Source organism: Saccopteryx leptura, chromosome 2, assembly GCF_036850995.1.
Source record: "Saccopteryx leptura isolate mSacLep1 chromosome 2, mSacLep1_pri_phased_curated, whole genome shotgun sequence".
Taxonomy (NCBI): domain Eukaryota; kingdom Metazoa; phylum Chordata; class Mammalia; order Chiroptera; family Emballonuridae; genus Saccopteryx; species Saccopteryx leptura.
In genome coordinates this window covers 4,242,645-4,261,254 of record NC_089504.1, presented here as the reverse complement: position 1 = coordinate 4,261,254, position 18,610 = coordinate 4,242,645, and the positions used below count along the sequence as shown (strand labels likewise).

Genomic DNA, 18,610 nt, shown 5'->3' with positions numbered 1-18,610 from the left:
TCTCCTGCCTCTCACTGCGTTCTGTGGCAGCTGCCAAGTGGCTATGATTGCAAAGTGCACAAACTGCATTTCTGTAAATTCCAGAAGTGAAGCAGGCTGGAGAAACCATAAGCACACATCATACACATCCACATGTCACCACTGAAAGGGCTGCTTCAGGCCTTGGGCGAGCAGTTGGAAGCCTGAATGGTCGCTCTGGAAGTGGTGGTGATGGTAGGTAAGGCCATGAAGTGAGAGTTCATCACTGGTGCACCTTACTCTGTGGTGAGCTCCCTTATCTTGAGCCTTGTGCATATTTGAGCATTTAGTAATGATAATGGTGGGTGAATAAACCCACAAAGGTTGGAAGTAGAAGGCAGACTAGAGATCCTCTAGGCTAGTGTTCCAAAAACACTGCAATTACCCAGGAAGCTTGTAAAAAGCACAGATCCCCCACTTTGCATATGGACTGCATCTCAGACACCATTATATCAATAGTATCACATTAAAAATCCATGCATATGATAATGATGTAGTTATGTATGAGAATCGTCTTGTTCTTGGCAGATACATGCTGAATTGTTTTGGTCAAATATGATACTGTCTGCAGGTATTTTCAAAATAATTCAACAATGTGTGTGTGTGTGTGTGTGTGTGTGAGAGAGAGAGAGAGAGAGAGAGAAAATAAATGTGGCAAATACTAAGGACTGGTGAATCTAGGTGAAATATACTACACATAGGTTTTCACTGTACTCTTCTTTCAACTTTTCTGTGGCTTTGAACTCTTTCAGAATAAAAAAAAAAAAAAAAAGGGAGGGAGAAGATATTTTAAAATGCAGATTCCCAATCCTATTTCCAGATATTCTGGCTCAGTAAATCTGTGCTTTTCAACGTCCCTTCATTCTGTGGCACAAAGTTGGGAACCACTGATCTCATTTAACTACAGGCTTTCCTCCCTTCCTATTTCACAGAAGGAAAAACTGAGGAAGCAAGAGTGTGACTAGTTTGAGATTACCCAGTTAGCAGGAACATTAGAATTTAGAATTTCTAGTTCACATCGGAACATTTAGCATTGTGTCCTGGTGCCTGTGCGTGTGTCTGTGTGCCTGTGTGTGCGTGTGGCTTGGGAAGGACAAAAGGGTAGGGAGGGCGAGTGAAATGGTGCTGGCTGGTGGGGTATCTTTGACTTGGAAGTCTAAATGACCCTCGAGAACCCCGTCACTTTTTAACACAGGTGGTGATTTTTGGGATTTTCTGACGTCCATTTAAGAAAACTCTGAACATGTCCACTTTGTTGGCCTCTAATAGTTTCCTGAAAGATACAAGGTCCACGTAGAACAGTTGGCGTCCTGTCGCCATGGAGACAGACCGTTCCATTCTTCGTCAAGGGGTGGTCTTGACTTTCTCTCTTTTCCCAAGCCGCAGCACGGCGCCCAGAAGATGCTCTGAGGAACCAGAGGGGCTCAGATGAACCAGTAGGGCTCTTTGAAACAAGAGGGTGGCCGAGGTTGGCGCAACCCAGTCGGGAAGGAGCCCAGCGTCCGGTGCCCACCCCGGGTTGCAAGTGGTGGGGTCCCAAGGGTGGGCTCCTCCTAGCTTCTTGCGGCCCCCAAACTTCGAAACGCGCCGGATCCACCCCCGGGTCGACTCCACAGGAGCCCCAGGATGCCAGAGGCTAAGATCTCCCACGCGGACCACACGCGATGGAAGAAGCAGCAGCAGCCGGTGCGCCGCACGGTCAGCCAGATCTGCCCGCCGCCGCGACGGCCTCTGACCATGGCCGACATCCGGCCGGGCATGGAGAACGAGAGGCTGGGGGTCGTGCGGGATTCCATGTTTCAGAACCCGCTCATCGTCAAGGTGAGCCGCCCACACGCCACCACCCTTGTGCGCTCGCCCCCTCACAGAGCACGCGTCCGGGAGTGTCCACGCGTCCAGCCCTGGCGCCACGGCCTGGGTCCCAGCGCACCGCTGGAAGCTCCAGCTTTGGTCCGGACCGACCTGGAGCCCCGTGCGGTCACGGGCGGGTGGTATCCTCTCTGAGCCTCAGCTTCTTCATCCTCAAAGTGGGATGACAGCGGCACCCCTTAAAGGGAGTGACTGGGAAGGCGGAACAGGCTGATCCCTGCGGGACCCGGCACGGCACCTGGCAGCCGGTGAGCCCGCAGGATTGGCTGCTGTCCTGTACCCGGGAGGCTGATGCTGAGCCCACAGGGTGACAGACAGGTCGCACGCACCCAGACTACGTCCTCAGTCACCACCCGCCAGCCCTCCCAGCGTGCGGTCCCCTCCCCCTCTCCTGCACACTGGGCTGCTACCACGCAGTGAGCGCTCTGTATCTCTCGTGGAAGCATCACTTGTTACATTAATTTCCGCTTGATCAAACTCTGATCCAGAGGTGTAGCCCTTAAAAAAAAAAGAGCGCGAATTTGCGCGCTGGGAGGGGCGCCAGGCACGAGTGAGGGAGCTGAGCCTTCTAACTAGATCGCGTCCCTTTTTATTGCACGTTTCCGCGTTTAATCTCGTTTCCGGACTGGTGATTACCCAACACCTAACACTTTCCCAGGGACCCAGGAAAAGTAAAATTGAGGTTTGGCTGTTGCAAAGCGGGTCACGCAGCATATTTATCTTGCACCACTGGAGGGCAGTGTGCTTTTAAAAATTCGCACAGTCCCCAGATGTGGGAGGTGGAAGGAGCAGGTGGTAACTGACAGTGGATTTAGTAATGATTATCTGAACTCCAGGCGCTGATTAGAGCCTAGAGGTTTTTGTTGGTGACTCTGTTTTCAGGTTACAGGGAGCCTGGGTTTTCTTAACATCATGCTAGAATTAGCTGAGCTCGTTGGTGCCTGTGGAAACATGGACTCTCTCTCCTCTTGCCTTCCCTAAATTCTGTTCCTGGGCCTTGCATCTGGGGAAGCGGGCTTATCACACTCAGCACCCTCTCTCACACACCCACTTTCTATGCCCAGCCCAAAGCAGGACAAGGTCCTTCGCTTATGTCTAAGCAAGAATAGCCACTCTCCGCAGAGAGATGGGACAGATGGGGGTCACCATTCTGGGATCAAGGGAAGAACCAGGTCCCTGCCTCTGACCAGCTGCTTGTGTTGGGTCATCGCTTTCGCTCAGGCAGTCACTCGTGGGCAGCTCCTTCCTACCTCAACAGGAAAGGAATGTCATTTTGAAGTTACTATTCACCATGATGAATTAGTAGCGTGTGATGCCACCCCCAAGCTACACATATATATACTTACATCCATACATGCGTATATATACACATACATATATTAGACATAGATATGTTTTACATGTGTGTGCTCACATATACATACATGTGGATATGTACACTATACATAGATAATATAAGATACAGGCATAAGGAAAATGTCCCTCCTTTTTCCCCTTTTGCTTCCCCCACTCCATTTCAAGGACAGCAATCGGCCTCTGGATGGCACTAGCTGATCAGCTTCCAGGACAAATCCAACCCCTGATCTGTGGACCTGGATTTAGGTTTGGAAATTGTGCAGCTATCTGACTGATGACTAGGGGTTTTGTCTCCAGGGCACAGAGCCGGGTTGCCCTGGCTGGTGGTGGTGGCGTCCGAGTGGCAGGGGGCCGTGTCCAGGCACTCTTTGTAACTGTACCAGCTCCTTCCCTGTCAGGGCAGCCAGCGTGCAGAGGGCCTCCCCTTCTACTGCCCTTCCTCCAGTTCTTAGCGGGCCCACCATTGAGATACTCTGTGTAGTTGTTACGATTATGTCCACATTTCAATTATTAACCACTGCCACCGATTTTTCTAGAGAAGGGACCGTGACTGCTACCCTTTCCAGACCCCTCTTTACAAATGGGCACCTGAGGCCATCTGTGGGGGCTCTTTGCTCAAGGTTCTGGCCAGGCGAAGCCTGGGCTAGAAGCCCCGTTCCTGGCTTCCAGCTCACCACTACTTTTACCACTCCAAACAGTTTCCTTCATTAAAAAATGTTTTTCATTATCAAAAAACTTTGGGGTTTTCAGTTTTCAAGAAAAGAAGATTGAAAGTATTTCAGCTTGTGGAGCCTTTTAAAAATCTTTAAAAAAAAAAATAATAAGTTGCTTAAATTTCTTCTGTGTCTTGGCTTGTGGGTTCCTCATTGTGGCATGTCAGGTTTCAAGTGTATTTTGGCTGCGGTCAAGGCTGCCCTGAAGGCTGCGTCTGCATTGGGAGCGTGTCGCCCTTAGAAATAGCCGCCGCCCCCCCCGGCCCCCGGCCCCTGTGCGGAGTGCTTCCTCCCCGCCCACCGCCCACCGCCCACCGAGCAGGTTGTTTTCACCTGGCGCTGCCTCAACAAACCCAGCACTCAATCGCACAGCCCTGGGGTTTCCCGGGACGAGCACACATCAGTTATTCAGGAGCAGGTCTGCACGATGCCACAGGAACCCAGTGAAAAGTGAAAAACTTAGACAGCCAAGCCTATTTCATCTACAAATGCTCAACAACTATCTGCCTCATTTAAAACCAAGCTAACCGGTTATTAGCGAGGCTGATTGAATCAAGTAGGTGTTTTTTATGCTGTCACGAAAAGATGTAAATATTTTCCATTAGAAAGAGCTTCTACTCTATTTTGTAAAGTGATGTGCTGTTAGCCGGTTTTCCTTCAAATGTGACTCTCTGGGAAGAATAAAATTAAATAGAAAAAGAGCCAAGTTCCTCCCTGCTTGATTCGCATTTCCCCCGAATTCTGACTCAACACAGAATCCTGCTACACTAGCCTCCCAGGCTCCCGCATAGAACCTGTCAGGCTGCACCCTTCCTGCCGTCGGAACTCAGCTGATACCCTGTCAATACAATTATAGGGAGAGACTGCTCGGTTTGCTGCACTGACAGCCTGCGTCTTCGTCGCCCTGGAGAGGAGGCATGTACCGCGGTGACACTGACTGAGTCATGCGCCCTTAGAAAGAGCAAATGATCATGGCACCCGGTTTTTCATAATTTATTAATGATTTTGTTTTTCTGTGGGGGTTTGTGTCACAAATAAAAACTGCATGCATTTGTAAAATAGAGTCATATAATCACATCATGGAAGGAGGCTCACAGACGTCTAGTCCGATTCCCTTTTTTGAGGAGATTAAGGCCCAGAGAGGGGAAGAGACTAGTCCAAGTTGCCACTCCGACCTGGCTGCAGAGGTGGGGGGAGACTCCTGTCTCCTGACTTCCAGCCCCGTGCATTGTTTGGCCACAATACACCAATGAATGAATGGCACCCCAGATCGAGTACCTCTGAATAGCAGGCTGTCAGCAGTGTTGACCAGCGAGTCTGATTCCCATTGTTTCACTCAGCATTCCTTCCAAAGTGAGCTCTCCTCATTTCTCGGGATTTGCTGACAGCTAAGAAATGTTGACTGAGTGTTTACCAAGAGCCCAGCACCATCTTAAGCTCTCTTGGGGGCATGAGAATAAGTTCAGAACCAATCCCTTGTCCACAAGGAGTTAACTAACCATTTTGCTGGGGAGGTGGAGTATATATATGTCATATATATATATATATATATATATATATATATATATTGCTGAACGTGCCTTAAAAAAAAAGCTCTCAGGAAACGTTAGCTCTTATTTTTATGCGCGCGCGCACACACACACACACACACACACACACACACACACGATTAATAAAAGCAATGTCACACCCCCCCCACCCCCGCGCAAAGGACCCGCTTAACCCAGAACGGTTGAGATCTGGGGACTCGGAGGCTTTATGAAGACTCAGGCCTGGAACTGGACCTTAGAGAATAAAGACGGGGAGGTGGGTCAGTGGGGGACGAGGAGCAACGCCGCCCCCTGGGGCCGAATGACTGCGCCTTCCTTAGATCCTGAGTGTTCCCGAGATTTCGCCCCAGCTCTAGGTTAGCGTATGAGACTCCGCGCAGCTGCTGCGGCCAGTCTCGTATCGCCAGGAGGAAGCATTGACTTAGAGCCAGTGGCCTTGAATCGATGCGCCACCAAATTAGGAACCACACCATGACCACGGACACCTTAGCATCTCTGATAGACACGGATGCTGGTGAACATACATGCCTAGACACAAACGCTAAGTAGGCGGCAAACCCACAGCTGTACCGGTAGCCCGGCATGGGTCAGGATCTTTTGTTACATTCGAGTAAAATGTGAAAATGTTACAAGCGTTGAAGAGAAGAGACCGCTGATTGCTCAACTCCCAGTTACAGCGTCCCGGGAGAAGGGGAATCGTTGGGAGGGGAACAGGTGAGCTGCACATCCTAACGGCCCCGCCTTGACTGGCCGGCCAGCGGGTAGTTTTTTTGTTTTTGCTTGTTTTTAAGAAAAGCCGTAGGTTTATTTATCCTTGCAACTTTCTCTCTTGGGTCCCTGTTTTTGTTTTTGTTTTAATCCAAGCTTCCCCGTCTCTGGAGCCCAGTCACACCCGGCAGGAGCGGTCAGGGCTGGGCAGCCCACGGCCATTCCAATCACTGAGTGCCCCCCACACTCACACACACATACACACAGGCTTTTCTCCACCGGCCCCTGCTGGGTCACTCGGGAAAGGGGCTTTGTTACCACAGAGGAGACCCGAGGACCTGGGCAGCTGCTGCTGAACTCAGCCACCCTCCGGTTCCGCGGCTCTCAGGCCGTTCCCCCAGGAGCAATTCTGGGGCTGGGTGAATGGTTGGCCGGCCGTCTCTGCCAGCACCTTCCGGAATCTTCCAAGCTCAAGTATGGTTCAGATCAGGCCACTTTTCTTTCACTATTTGAAAAACAAAGTTTTCTTGATTTACAACTGGCCCTGCGAACAAAATTTCCAACCCTGTTTTCTGTCACAGGGGCTGTTCAACAGTCTCCAGGGGCGCTGGGGTTCTCAGAGAATGTCTGATTCCAGCTGCATTTTTCAGAAAAGTCATCTTTAACTGCTTTAAGAAGTACGCGAAGAAGGGGGGACCCCGTTACCTGTATTCTGTATCAAATGCGAACCCAGGAGACCACCGCCTTGTTAGCTATCCGTTGAGTTCATTAGTCTGGGTGCTCATCCTGTGTCTGCACTAAGACCACAGTGATTGTGTCACCAGCAGGGAGGATCTGGACTTTCAGGCTGGGCCAGTCCCTCCGCAGAGGACAGTGTACGGGTGGGCACCCTGCTGTGGCCCCTGGGAAGCCAGCTCCGGGCACACTCAGACCCCTCTGCTGGGTCCCAGCTGCTGCTTAGGACCCTCCGGCCGGTTGGGCTAAAACAAGTGAAGGCACAGTCACAACCGGATCGCGTTTTGGTCCACCTCAGTGTGTATTGGAAATGCCAGTGCTTCTTGCCTGACTTTCGTATTGCAGAAAAAGAAGAAAGCTTTTTTTTTTTTTTTTTTTTTTTTTTTTTTTTTTCTGAAGTTGGAAACAGGGAGGCAGTCAGACAGACTCCCGCATGCGCCTGACCGGGATCCACCGGCATGCCCACCAGGGGGCGATGCTCTGCCCATCTGGGATGTTGCTCTGTTGCGACCAGAGCCACTCTAGCACCTGAGGCAGAGGCCACAGAGCCATCCTCAGTGCCCGGGCCCACTTTGCTCCAATGGAGCCTTGGCTGCGGGAGGGGAAGAGAGAGACAGAGAGGAAGGAGGGGGAAGGGGTGGAGAAGCAGATGGGCACTTCTCCTGTGTGCCCTGGCTGGGAATTGAACCTGGGACTCCTGCACGCCAGGCCGACACTCTACCACTGAGCCAACTGGCCAGGGCCAGAAGAAAGTATTTGATGGTCATTAGTAACAATTCGATCGTCAGTGAAATCACTCCTGACTCTCTCCTTTCTTGAGTCAGTGTAATGGGGACTGTTCAGACAATGCCAGGCTGAGCTGTTGATGTCACACAACCACCAAAAAATACAGCGATCTGTTGGTGACCCGGGCAGATATAAAAACCACCTCCTGGGAGAACAAGGCCAGTGTCGCCGTGTAGCCTGCAGGCTTTGAGGCAGGCAGGTCCAAGGGTGCCTGCTGTCCCAGACACTTCCCTCTGGTGCCACCTGTGAGCTTACTTACTTTTGAGCCTCAGTTTCCTCTGTAAAAGGGGGTGATCGTAGTGGACACCTGGCCAGGGGGAGTCCTGAAGATTCAGTGAGACAGCACCGCTGAGGTAGACCCAGGAGGGCACTTACTAAGTGGGCAGTTTTCTCATTTCCCGTTGCCAGTATCCTGTGATTCCCTGTGTTCCTCAGAACAAGCTGCTTATTCTCATCAATTGGCTTTAAGTAATTGTTATAAATCTGAACTTATAAATTTATGATGAGACCTATCCACCCCACTGCTTACTTCCCCCCCTTTGTGTCCTTGTTGAGGAATACAGTCACCCACCCCATCTCACATTCCCTGCGCGGTGTGAACCTGAACAGACAGGTGCGCCTTGCCACGGGGGACAACAATCCGTTTTCTTTTCTTTTCTTTTTTTTTTTAATTTTTATTTATTTATTTATTTTTTACAGAGACAGAGAGTAAGTCAGAGAGAGGGATAGACAGGGACAGACAGACAGGAACGGAGAGAGATGAGAAGCATCAATCATTAGTTTTTCATTGCGCGTTGCAACACCTTAGTTGTGCATTGATTGCTTTCTCATATGTGCCTTGACCGTGGGCCTTCAGCAGACCGAGTGACCCCTTGCTCGAGCCAGCGACCTTGGGTTCAAGCTGGTGGGTTTTTCCTCAAACCAGATGAGCCCGCGCTCAAGCTGGAGACCTCAGGGTCTCGAACCCGGGTCCTCTGCATCCCAGTCCGACGCTCTATCCACTGCACCACCGCCTGGTCAGGCAACAATCCACTTTCTAGCTTTCCCGAGGGCTCTTGGGTAAGCGGCTTCAAGTCCGAGCCTCCGTTTGTCGTTTGTGAAGTAGAAGTGCTCATACCTACTTTGCCTCCTGCTCCAGGATGTGATGGGGACTGATTTAAATGAGACACAGCTTCTTAGAAGAGATCATGATAGAATTATTACAGACAGAATTATATGATAGATTACGACAGATTATTCTAGAATTAGACCAGTCGTTCTCAGTGGAGGGGGCAATTTTGCTCCCCAGGGAACATCTGGTCATGTCTAGAGATATTTGTCAAAACTGGGGAGGAGGGTACCACTGACAGAGAGTGGGTAGAAGCCAGCGATGCTGCTTGCGGGGTCCTGCAATACATAGGAGCCCCCCACCCCCGCCACACAGGGAGTCATCTGACCCCAAATGTCAACAGTGCCGGGGCTGAGAAACCCGGAACCAGAAAACATAAGCATGTGAAGATTTCATATTAGTTCACACATGGTCTAGGGCAGCGGTTCTCAACCCGTGGGTCGCGACCCCGGCGGGAGTCGAACGACCAAAACACAGGGGTCGCCTAAAGCCATCGGATTGAGAACCGCTGGTCTAGGGGCTCTTGAAAACCAAATACAAAGATCATAGAAATTAGATGGTTTGGTTTTGTTTCTCTAGCCACTGTTTGCTTCTCTGTTCTGTCCCCCACCCCCGTACATTTGGTGGTTATTTTAAATCTTCCCCGGCTTCTGAATCCATTTCCTTCCCCTTAGTTATGGCTTCCATACGTCTGCTGGCTCTTGTCTGGGGCTCGTCTCTCTCCAGCCTCACCCACGTTGTAGTTTGAAAAGCTAAGAAGCGTGTCCAGCGGTGCACAGAGTGAGGTTCGATAATTCATCCGATAAACTAACTAGCATAGGGCTGGCTCGCTGAATGATTTGACTGCTAGACGGGCCTCGTTTCCCCGGCCCACCACCTTCCAAGGGTTTGGTTCTGTTTGGTTTTCCTCAGCATGAATTCACCTAAGATTTAAAACGAAATCGATTTGGTATCCCAGAATTTAAACTCACAGTGGGCCAGGGCCCTACCATAGCCCTGACACCGTCACTGTGTCACTAAGTATAGCGTTTCAGGGAAGCAAAGAAATGCACTTTATAAAGAAAACAGCTGTATCCCCCCACCCCCAATAATGTAAAGGCACTATAATTTCAAGGCATTTTGGTCAAGAAACTGACTGACACGGGTCAATGAGCAGAAAGGTCAACATGAGTAGCACGCAGCAGGGAGAATGGCCCACCAAAAGCATTGTAGAAAACACATAATGAGCCCAAAAGGGGCATTTTTGATCTTTTATCTGAACCAAACAATACATATTTGGGACACCAATGAACCCAGAAGCGAACAAGACAAATTTCTTTGTGTAGACCAAGATCTTTTGTGTTTGTCCAGAAGAATGAAAGTGGAGGCTCAGAAGCTCTTTGATTTCAAGGTAGGGCTTCGGTGGAAGGCCACCCTTCTTGCTGCCAGGGGTCAGCCATTTGTAACCAATAGCATAGCATCCCAGCTGGAGCCCCAGATTCCGCAGACTCCCACAAACATGGGGGCTCCCCACACCCACTGAGAGAGGAGAGCTCACGGCCGTGACGTTGTTGTGAAGAGGATTAGAACATTTGCTGGCAGCTCTGTTGGTCAGTTTTACTGAATGCTAGTGTTCTTAGCCACGTTGCCACCTTGAAATGCCATCTTACTGTTCGCATTATGTAGCATTGCATCCATATTTCCCTCTGTCTCCCAGGAGATAATTAAGGAGAAAGAAGTTGGCTACTTCTTTTTGATATGCGTTGGAGACTATTGGTGGGGCCTTTGTCAATGAGAAAATATTTACTGAACACCTACAATGTGTAAGGTACTGGTGGGAACACAAGAGGTTTAAGAATTTGTTAGCTCAGTTGGTCAGTTAGAGCATCATCCTGAAGTGCAGAGAGGTTGCTGGTTCGATCCCCGGACAGGGCACATACAGGACAGATTGATGTTCCTATCTCTCTCTTTCTCTCTCTCTCTTCCCCTTCCTCTTTCAATAAAATCAATCAATCCATAAAAAATAATTAAAGAAAAGAAAGAGAATTTGTTCCCAAGGAGTTTATGGGCTGATCAAGGGAGAACCAGGGTTTGCACGTTAAAACCAATCGTAAAAGTTATCATCACAGGAGGAAGGAGAGAGGAGGAAGCCAAGCGCTATGTTCAGCAGGGACTGCGGGAGCAGGGTTGGAGCACATGGGTTGGGTTGTAGGACAAGTTGGTTCCGGTGGGTGGACACGAAAGGGAGGGACACCTGGAGAGGGGCAGGCCTGGGCCTAGGCACAGCGTAGGATACGGGGCGGGCAGGGTGTCCCAGCAAGGGCAGACAGCGCCAGGGTTCCGTGAGCGTATCAGGAAGGGAGCGGGAGAGGCACTCCCTCGCTCACTGCTGGGATCAACGGCACTTTTGAGCACCTACTGTGTACTAGGCACAGAACTAGGCACCAAGGATGCGGGAGACACCAACCTGAATGGAGGAGAGGAGGCTTTGCCCTCAAAGAGCTTGCAGGGTCGCAGAGACAGGCGTAGGAACAGACAACAGTGGTGCAGACAGGGTGACAGCCGTCTGCGTGGGGCCCAGGTGCACGGGAAGGGCTCAGAGCAGATGGCTGGAGCCAGAAACTGACACAGATTAGTGAGTGTGCGCAGTGAGCTGGAGAGGTGGGCCGGAGGTGGGTCCAAGGTTCAGACGGCCTGGAGCTCGTGAAATGTGCGGATGTCTCTTTAAGAAACAGAGGACACAGTTATAAATAATTCTGGAAACTAAGTCCAAGGCCTTGGCAAGGGCCACACGTAAGGAAGAACCCCGAAGCTAAAGCCTCACTAGCTTCAGGGAACAACACCCGCTTTGACTGGGGAGAGAAAGCCTTCCAGAGCAGGGGGCGTGGTCAGCAGGTGGAGGTGGGAGCCGTCCGGAACCACCCGGCCTGAGAGCCCTCAGCAGGTGGAGGTGGGAGCCGTCGGAACCACCTGGCCTGAGAGCCCTCAGTGGGTGGAGGTGGGAGCCCTCCGGAACCACCCGGCCTGAGAGCCCTCAGTGGGTGGAGGTGGGAGCCGTCCGGAACCACCCGGCCTGAGAGCCCTCAGCGGGTGGAGGTGGGAGCCGTCGGAACCACCCGGCCTGAGAGCCCTCAGCGGGTGGAGGTGGGAGCCGTCGGAACCACCCGGCCTGAGAGCCCTCAGCGGGTGGAGGTGGGAGCCGTCGGAACCACCCGGCCTGAGAGCCCTCAGCGGGTGGAGGTGGGAGCCGTCGGAACCACCCGGCCTGAGAGCCCTCAGTGGGTGGAGGTGGGAGCCGTCCGGAACCACCGGCCTGAGAGCCCTCAGTGGGTGGAGGTGGGAGCCCTCCAGAACCACCCGGCCTGAGAGCCCTCAGTGGGTAGAGGTGGGAGCCGTCCGGAACCACCGGCCTGAGAGCCCTCAGTGAGTGGAGGTGGGAGCCGTCGGAACCACCGGCCTGAGAGCCCTCAGTGGGTGGAGGTGGGAGCCCTCCAGAACCACCCGGCCTGAGAGCCCTCAGCGGGTGGAGGTGGGAGCCGTCGGAACCACCGGCCTGAGAGCCCTCAGCGGGTGGAGGTGGGAGCCGTCGGAACCACCCGGCCTGAGAGCCCTCAGTGGGTGGAGGTGGGAGCCGTCCGGAACCACCGGCCTGAGAGCCCTCAGTGGGTGGAGGTGGGAGCCGTCCGGAACCACCCGGCCTGAGAGCCCTCACTCCCGGCAGGCCGAGTGTCGTGTCCTCATTTACTCACTCTGCGCGCACCCACCGCACACCTTCCCTGGACCAGACCCCGGCACCACAGCCAGGAGCTCGGCGCCTCCTGCACACTCTTTTGACTCTGAAATCTCGGGAGGGTCCCTCGATGTCATTGAGCCAGGTTCCTGCACACTTCAATGGCCCCCCTTCATTTGCTCATGTGACCATTTGCAGAATGTGTCCCGAGGGGCAGTTAGGTGCCAGGCAGCAGTGTGCCGGGCCCCGGGGGTCCCTCGCTGGACAGCAGAGCCTTCGCTCAGCCTGCAGGCTGCCGGCCGGGCCCTCGTGAGGGCAGATCGCACAAGGAGTACGGTCCTCAGAGGCACCGACCAGGAGGCGGGGAGGCCCTACCCCGACGGTGCGACGTTGCAGGGAGCGGTGTTGGTCAGTTGAGAGGGGTAGAGCATGCCTGGGTCCCTGTTTGGGTGGGTAGTGGGTGGAGATGGTCCCAGACAACGTAAGAGGTTTTATGTCTCCAAGGCAAGGAAGGAGGTGGCAGGGACAGGTCAGGGAAGGCAGCTGCTGAGAGGAGGCTGGGCAGGGAGTGAGGCCGCACCTGGCAGGGCTCCCAGGCCCCGGGAGAGCTGCAGAAGCCCAAGCAAGTGGACTGAACAAAGCGCCGAGAGACCCCAGACATCAACAGGCGGTGCACGGGCCAGCGCCCAGCCCCACCCCCCGCACTGATGGGGACAGCAGGCCGACAGGAACACACGGCCCACGAGGAACTCGCCAAGGCCCTCCCTCCTCTGCTGGACAGGATGTGTGAGCTGCCGCCGGTTTCCTTCCGGGCTGCATGGCTACGTGCCGATCGACGGACATACGCGATGGTTTAGGGTCAGCGACTGCGACCTGTTTACTCTTTGCAAGTAAAACAAGCCCCCTATCTGTCTGTCAGGGTCTGAATTTTCACCAAGTCATTTCAGGGAACCTGCTGGAATGCTTCTTGGGGGGCCCCTCGGGGCCTCGCGCTGCCGCTCAAACCTTGTGAACTGTCACCGAAGACTGCTCTCTCTCTGTAGGCACCCAGTGGGCATAAATCTGGAGGTTTAAGCAAGTCTTTCAAAAACTCCCCTCTGAAAGGAAGGCTCCATCTCTTCCCCGTCAGCTGCTGGCTTTCTCGGGGCGGATCCTCCCAGGAACGCCTGGCGGGATGCCCACGGCCTGACTTCTCCCAAAGCGGGAGGAGGAGGAGGCGGCCAGGGCCTGGACTCAGGGTTTCCAGGGAGCTCCTGGCTAAGGACCCAGCTGGCAAGCTGACGCCCACCCTGTGCCAGCGATAGCAGCTGCCCCTCGTGGAGCCGCTGGGCGCCAGGCCTCTTAGGCATCATCCCCCCTAAGTCTTTGCGACAACCCCAGGAGACAGGGCTGCTGTCATTCCCATTTTACAGATGGGTAGGCTGAGCTCTCGTTAGAGGCTACACAAGCGCCCGCAGTCGCCCGGCTAATGCGAGGGGAGCCAGGCTTCTCGCTAGGTCTCCACAGCTCAAGGTCAGACCACTGTGCAAGTCAAAAGAGCTTCGTGACACCCACGCCCCCATTTGTGGAGTACCTACCCAGTGCTAGGCTGTCACAGACACGATCTCAACTCTGCAAGGTCGTGTTCTGAGCTCAGTAAGACTCAGTAACATGCTCAAAAGGTCACACAGAGGGTACACGGCAGTGTATGGGGCCTGTGCGCACCACAGCTTGCTACGATCCTTATGTGTCATGCCACACTGTCACCCTGGAGACTCCTTTGTCCTGAGGGGAGAGAACCGTCTCGGTCAGCTCCACCCCTCTAAAGGGTCCGCCTCGTCGGGGTGCCGTCTGTCCTCAGGGAGCCTGCGGTCTAGCTGGGCACGTAAGCCGCACCACGTACTGCACAAGCACTTGGAAGCTGACCGCACAGGCTGCGGCAACAGGGCCAGGGGTGTGGACCGAGGGTGATACAAGAGTGAGGGATGGCCCGTGGCCCGGAGTGGTCCCGAGAAGCCCCAGCGGGCTGCTGGACCGCCAAGCAGGCCTCAGCTAGGCAGGGATGAGGGAACAGGTGATTTTAGATGTTGACCTGGCCAGACAAGGTGAGCAGCTGGATGCCATGAGCTTGGGTGTGTTTGGAGGGACAGTCAGGAGGAACTCATCAGGCTGGGGCGGCTCACGGAGTCTGCGCGAAAGTTTTAGGAAGAGACCAGACGTGAAGACAGAAGGAGCGTGGCTCCGTGGTGTCCCACGGCCGCCCGGAGTTCAGGTTATTCTAAACCTGTGTACCTGCTGGCCGGGGAGCCAGGATGGCAGGGGAGCCGGCCATCGAGGCTGTCCAGAACGGCCTCACCCTTTCAGAGGGAAGGGTACCCTCCGTCCCTCCCACCCCAACCCGCCCCTCCCCACCTCTCTAATCAGTAAGAGCAAATTGTTATCAGATTAGCGCCAGCAATGGAAAGCCTGGTCCCCACACCCTCACAGTTAGTTAGCATTTAGATAGGCTGGGCCAGGGGCCCACACAACAGGCATCAAAGCGGGGCTCTGGGCGGCTGCAGGGATTAATTTCTTTAACCAACAGGCCTGATCTGGCCTAACTCATTACCCTGCCTTGTCAGCGTGGACGTGAGGCGCGATTGAAGATTATCCCATTTAGGCCTTTGCTCGTCTTGTCTTCAGCGACAGCAAAAGCAGGGCTATTGAATTGCGCGTTCTCACAGAGCCCCGGCAATACTCAGCGGCCTGAGGTTCTAAGTCTGCTTCATTTAAACTTCATCAACTTTTCCAATCAAGTGGAAGGATTCGAAATAGGCTCTGTGTGCAGAAAGGCCGCTTCCCTTTGTCAGATAATGCATTCTGCTTTCCCCTCCCCTCCCCCTTGCTCTCTCTCCAGCCCCCTCTGCGCCGTGCCCCCCCCCTTTGCCCCAATGCTGAAAATGAGATTACAGTATTTAAATGACTATGATAATCAATCCGGGGACCCAGAGCTGAGATTGAGGTTAATTTTTCTTAGCAGAACAAAGGCACGCGGTGCCTTTGGGGACGTGGGGGTGCAGTCTGAGCCTCTTGCCTGTGCTCCTCTCTCCCTGAACCCGCAGTTTTAGGAGTCTGTTCTTGTTACTCACCAGGCACGGGGTGTGATTTTTCAGCAGCGGCAGCCCCTCAGAGAGCAGGAATGTAATTCTGAACTGATAAACAGCAAACGGCCTTCAATCAACAATTTTAATAGGGGGAAAAAAAAGTCACTTATATGATAGGAGTACAGATCTAATGAAAGGGTGATCATTTACCTTATTTATTTTTAAACACACTAGGCGTCATCTCCCACTGCGTTAGAACGAGTAATTACAGCCGCCCGGTGCCCCCGCCAACTTCTGAACGCAGAGCCTTGTCACTCAGCTGGCCTCCTCCCTGGCTGCTCTGGCTGCCGTGAAAGTTGAGATTTTTGTCATGTTCTTGCTAATTGGAAACAGGGTCATTATACCCTTGAACGGTGGACATGAAAGTGACTTGTTCCATTGGTACCTGTAGCATGCGCAAGCTGCCCCCCCCCCCCGGCCTCCCCCAGCCCCACTTCTGAAACGGAGAGAATCAAAATATGTATATTCCTTTGTCTCTTCACTGTCTTGTCAGAGCTGTTTTACACGCTGCCACCCAATGTTATCTTTTATTTGTGTCAGGAGAAGGGATGTGACAAGTTCAGTATACAATGTTCATTTGGCAAGGCAAATTTTTCATACCGATTTTGAGCAGGAAATGAAACTATCTTTCAACGGAATGAGCAACATCATTTTTGGACAGACTGATTATAAGGGAGCGGGGGGCTGCAGAAGCTCCATTTCCTCACACGATCCTGCAAAGTCTAATCCATTTTTTAAAAAGTAGGATTTGGCTTCCACCCGCCACCTGAGTTGGGGTGGGGTGGGGAGAAACACCCGTGGTTGGTCTTCCAGCAGGGATGCCTATTATATTCCCTGCCCTCCCCGCTCCTCCCCAAGTTATTAATAGGCTGGAATAAATTGTTCCTCTTCTATATTATAATGACTTTGTTTCAGACCCTTGAAACTGTGGGTGAGTCTCTGACAGTTATCTGCATTTGCAACGCAAAATATTTAATAACCACCATCATCTGAAGGAACAGCAAAAACCATAAGCAACCTTATTTGTGAAGTGAAATCCTCCTCCCTCCCCCCTCCCCCCGCCCGCCCCGGCCACTTCCCATCCTGTTTACCTAAAAAAGAAGACTCTCTCGCCCTCTGTGCTGCCGAATTCATTTGGGGCAGTGGTTTATGGTGACATTTTTCTTTCTTAAAGCAAATATTGACTCACCACGGGGAAATTAAAACTCCATTAGGCATTGCTACATTGTACAGCAGGCTGCATTACAACAGTCAAGCTACTATTAATTGGTTTCTTCCTCAGGAATAATGCAGGGAGGGCAGAGGGAATGGGGAAAGAGAAGATTTAAACTATAATTTCTTAAAATGACACCGTCTACATCAGCCAAGGTGATCATTATTACATGGTTATTCATCTGAATATAAAGAAGACACTGCCTAATAATATAATGAATTTATCAATACAAAAGCCTGCAGTCAAGTGATTTCCAGGCTGGGGACAATGCATCTGAAGACAGACACACAGGCCAACCTCGACCAGATTTGAGCAAATCAGGCCTGGCTTCCGCCAAGCGCAGGACTGACTTTCATGGGCGCAGACATTTTCTTTCCTGAGAGGCAATGGCACCCATCAGCCTGCTCGCTGCTTCCTTCTCGGCGTGAGCGCCCTGCCCTCTGTTCACTGTCCCCTCTGCCCACTGTCCCCTCCGCCCACTGTCCCCTCTGCCCACTGTCCCCTCCGCTCACCGAATCCCACCGCTGCACGGCCACTCCTCTGGGCCTTCTCAGGTCTGGTGACTTTGCCCTCTGCTTTTTGGGCCAGGACTGCCGTAACAAATGACCATAACCTCGGAGGCCAGAAGTCTGAGATGGAGGTGTCCGCGGGGCTGGCCCATCTGAGGCTGTGAGGGAGGGTCCTGCCGCGGGCCTCTCTCTGTGCTTGTGGACGGCGCTCTCCATATTCACACGGACTTCTCCCTGTATGTGTGTCTGTGTCCAAATTTCCTCTTTCTACAAAGACATCAGTCATATTGGACGCAGGACCCACTCTACACCATTATGACCTCATCTTAACCAGTTACCTTTGTAATGACCCTATGGCCAACTCAGGTCACATTCTGAGGTCCTTGGGCTTCAATGTGACTGCTTTGGGCTTGGGTCCTGGTCCTTGGTCTGGACAACAAGGTGATCACTAGGGCGGTGTGATGTTGGTGGCTGAGGCCAGGCAGGGTCACACTCGATTCGGGCAGACGGTAGAGAGTCTGCAGAGCCGGAAAGCGTCGGGCTATGCCCGTTTACTGGAGGCTCGCAGAGACAGGCAGGTGAGCGAATAACGAAAGGGGAAGAGCTAATAAACAAAGGAAAACCTGCTCTTTGCAGTGAGGGCAAGGGAGCACGGGACACCCACCTCAGGGTGGCGGGAGAGCAACCTGGGAGACTCCCCGCCCAGGGGAGGCACCCACAGCCTCGTTCATACAGGCTATGCACACCTGCCTCTGCCACGTGCTCACACACCAATCAAGCAAAGTGCCAGCAGCTGGTAAACCCTCGAGCAAGCCTCACACAGCTGCCCCACAGGTGGCATCCGTCATGTTGAACGTGAGTTCCCTGCTGTGATGGGGGTGTGGGGTGGCTGGCACTGGGAGCTCTGTGGTCTCCTCCCCAGTGTGGTGTGGGCACTCGTGCATAGACAATCACCTACGGCCCTGTGCTGTGGACGGTACTTTTGTCTTGTTATCAGAATTGAACCCTTAAGCATAACCATCTTCCTTCACTAGGATCTGTAAGATACTCCTTGAAGGCAGACCTTATACCACACTTCTTTTCTCTCTCCCACAGAGCTATTCATCCACCCTTCCTTCCTTCCTTCCTTCCTTCCTTCCTTCCTTCCTTCCTTCCTTCCTTCCTTCTATCCATCCACCTATCCTTCCTTTCTTCCTTCCTTCCATCCATCCATC

At 52.8% G+C, this 18,610-nt stretch overlaps 1 protein-coding gene across 1 annotated transcript in view; it reads left to right on the top strand.

Annotated features, from left to right (window-relative positions):
* Nucleotides 1-1,457: 1,457 nt before the first annotated feature.
* Nucleotides 1,458-18,610, top strand: part of CFAP77 (cilia and flagella associated protein 77) — a 129,195-nt gene continuing 112,042 nt past the window's right edge. Inside the window, exon 1 of the mRNA XM_066366837.1 lies at nucleotides 1,458-1,839. Coding sequence (XP_066222934.1) covers nucleotides 1,645-1,839 — 195 coding nt within the window. The 5' untranslated portion in view covers nucleotides 1,458-1,644. The remainder of the gene's footprint in view (nucleotides 1,840-18,610) is intronic.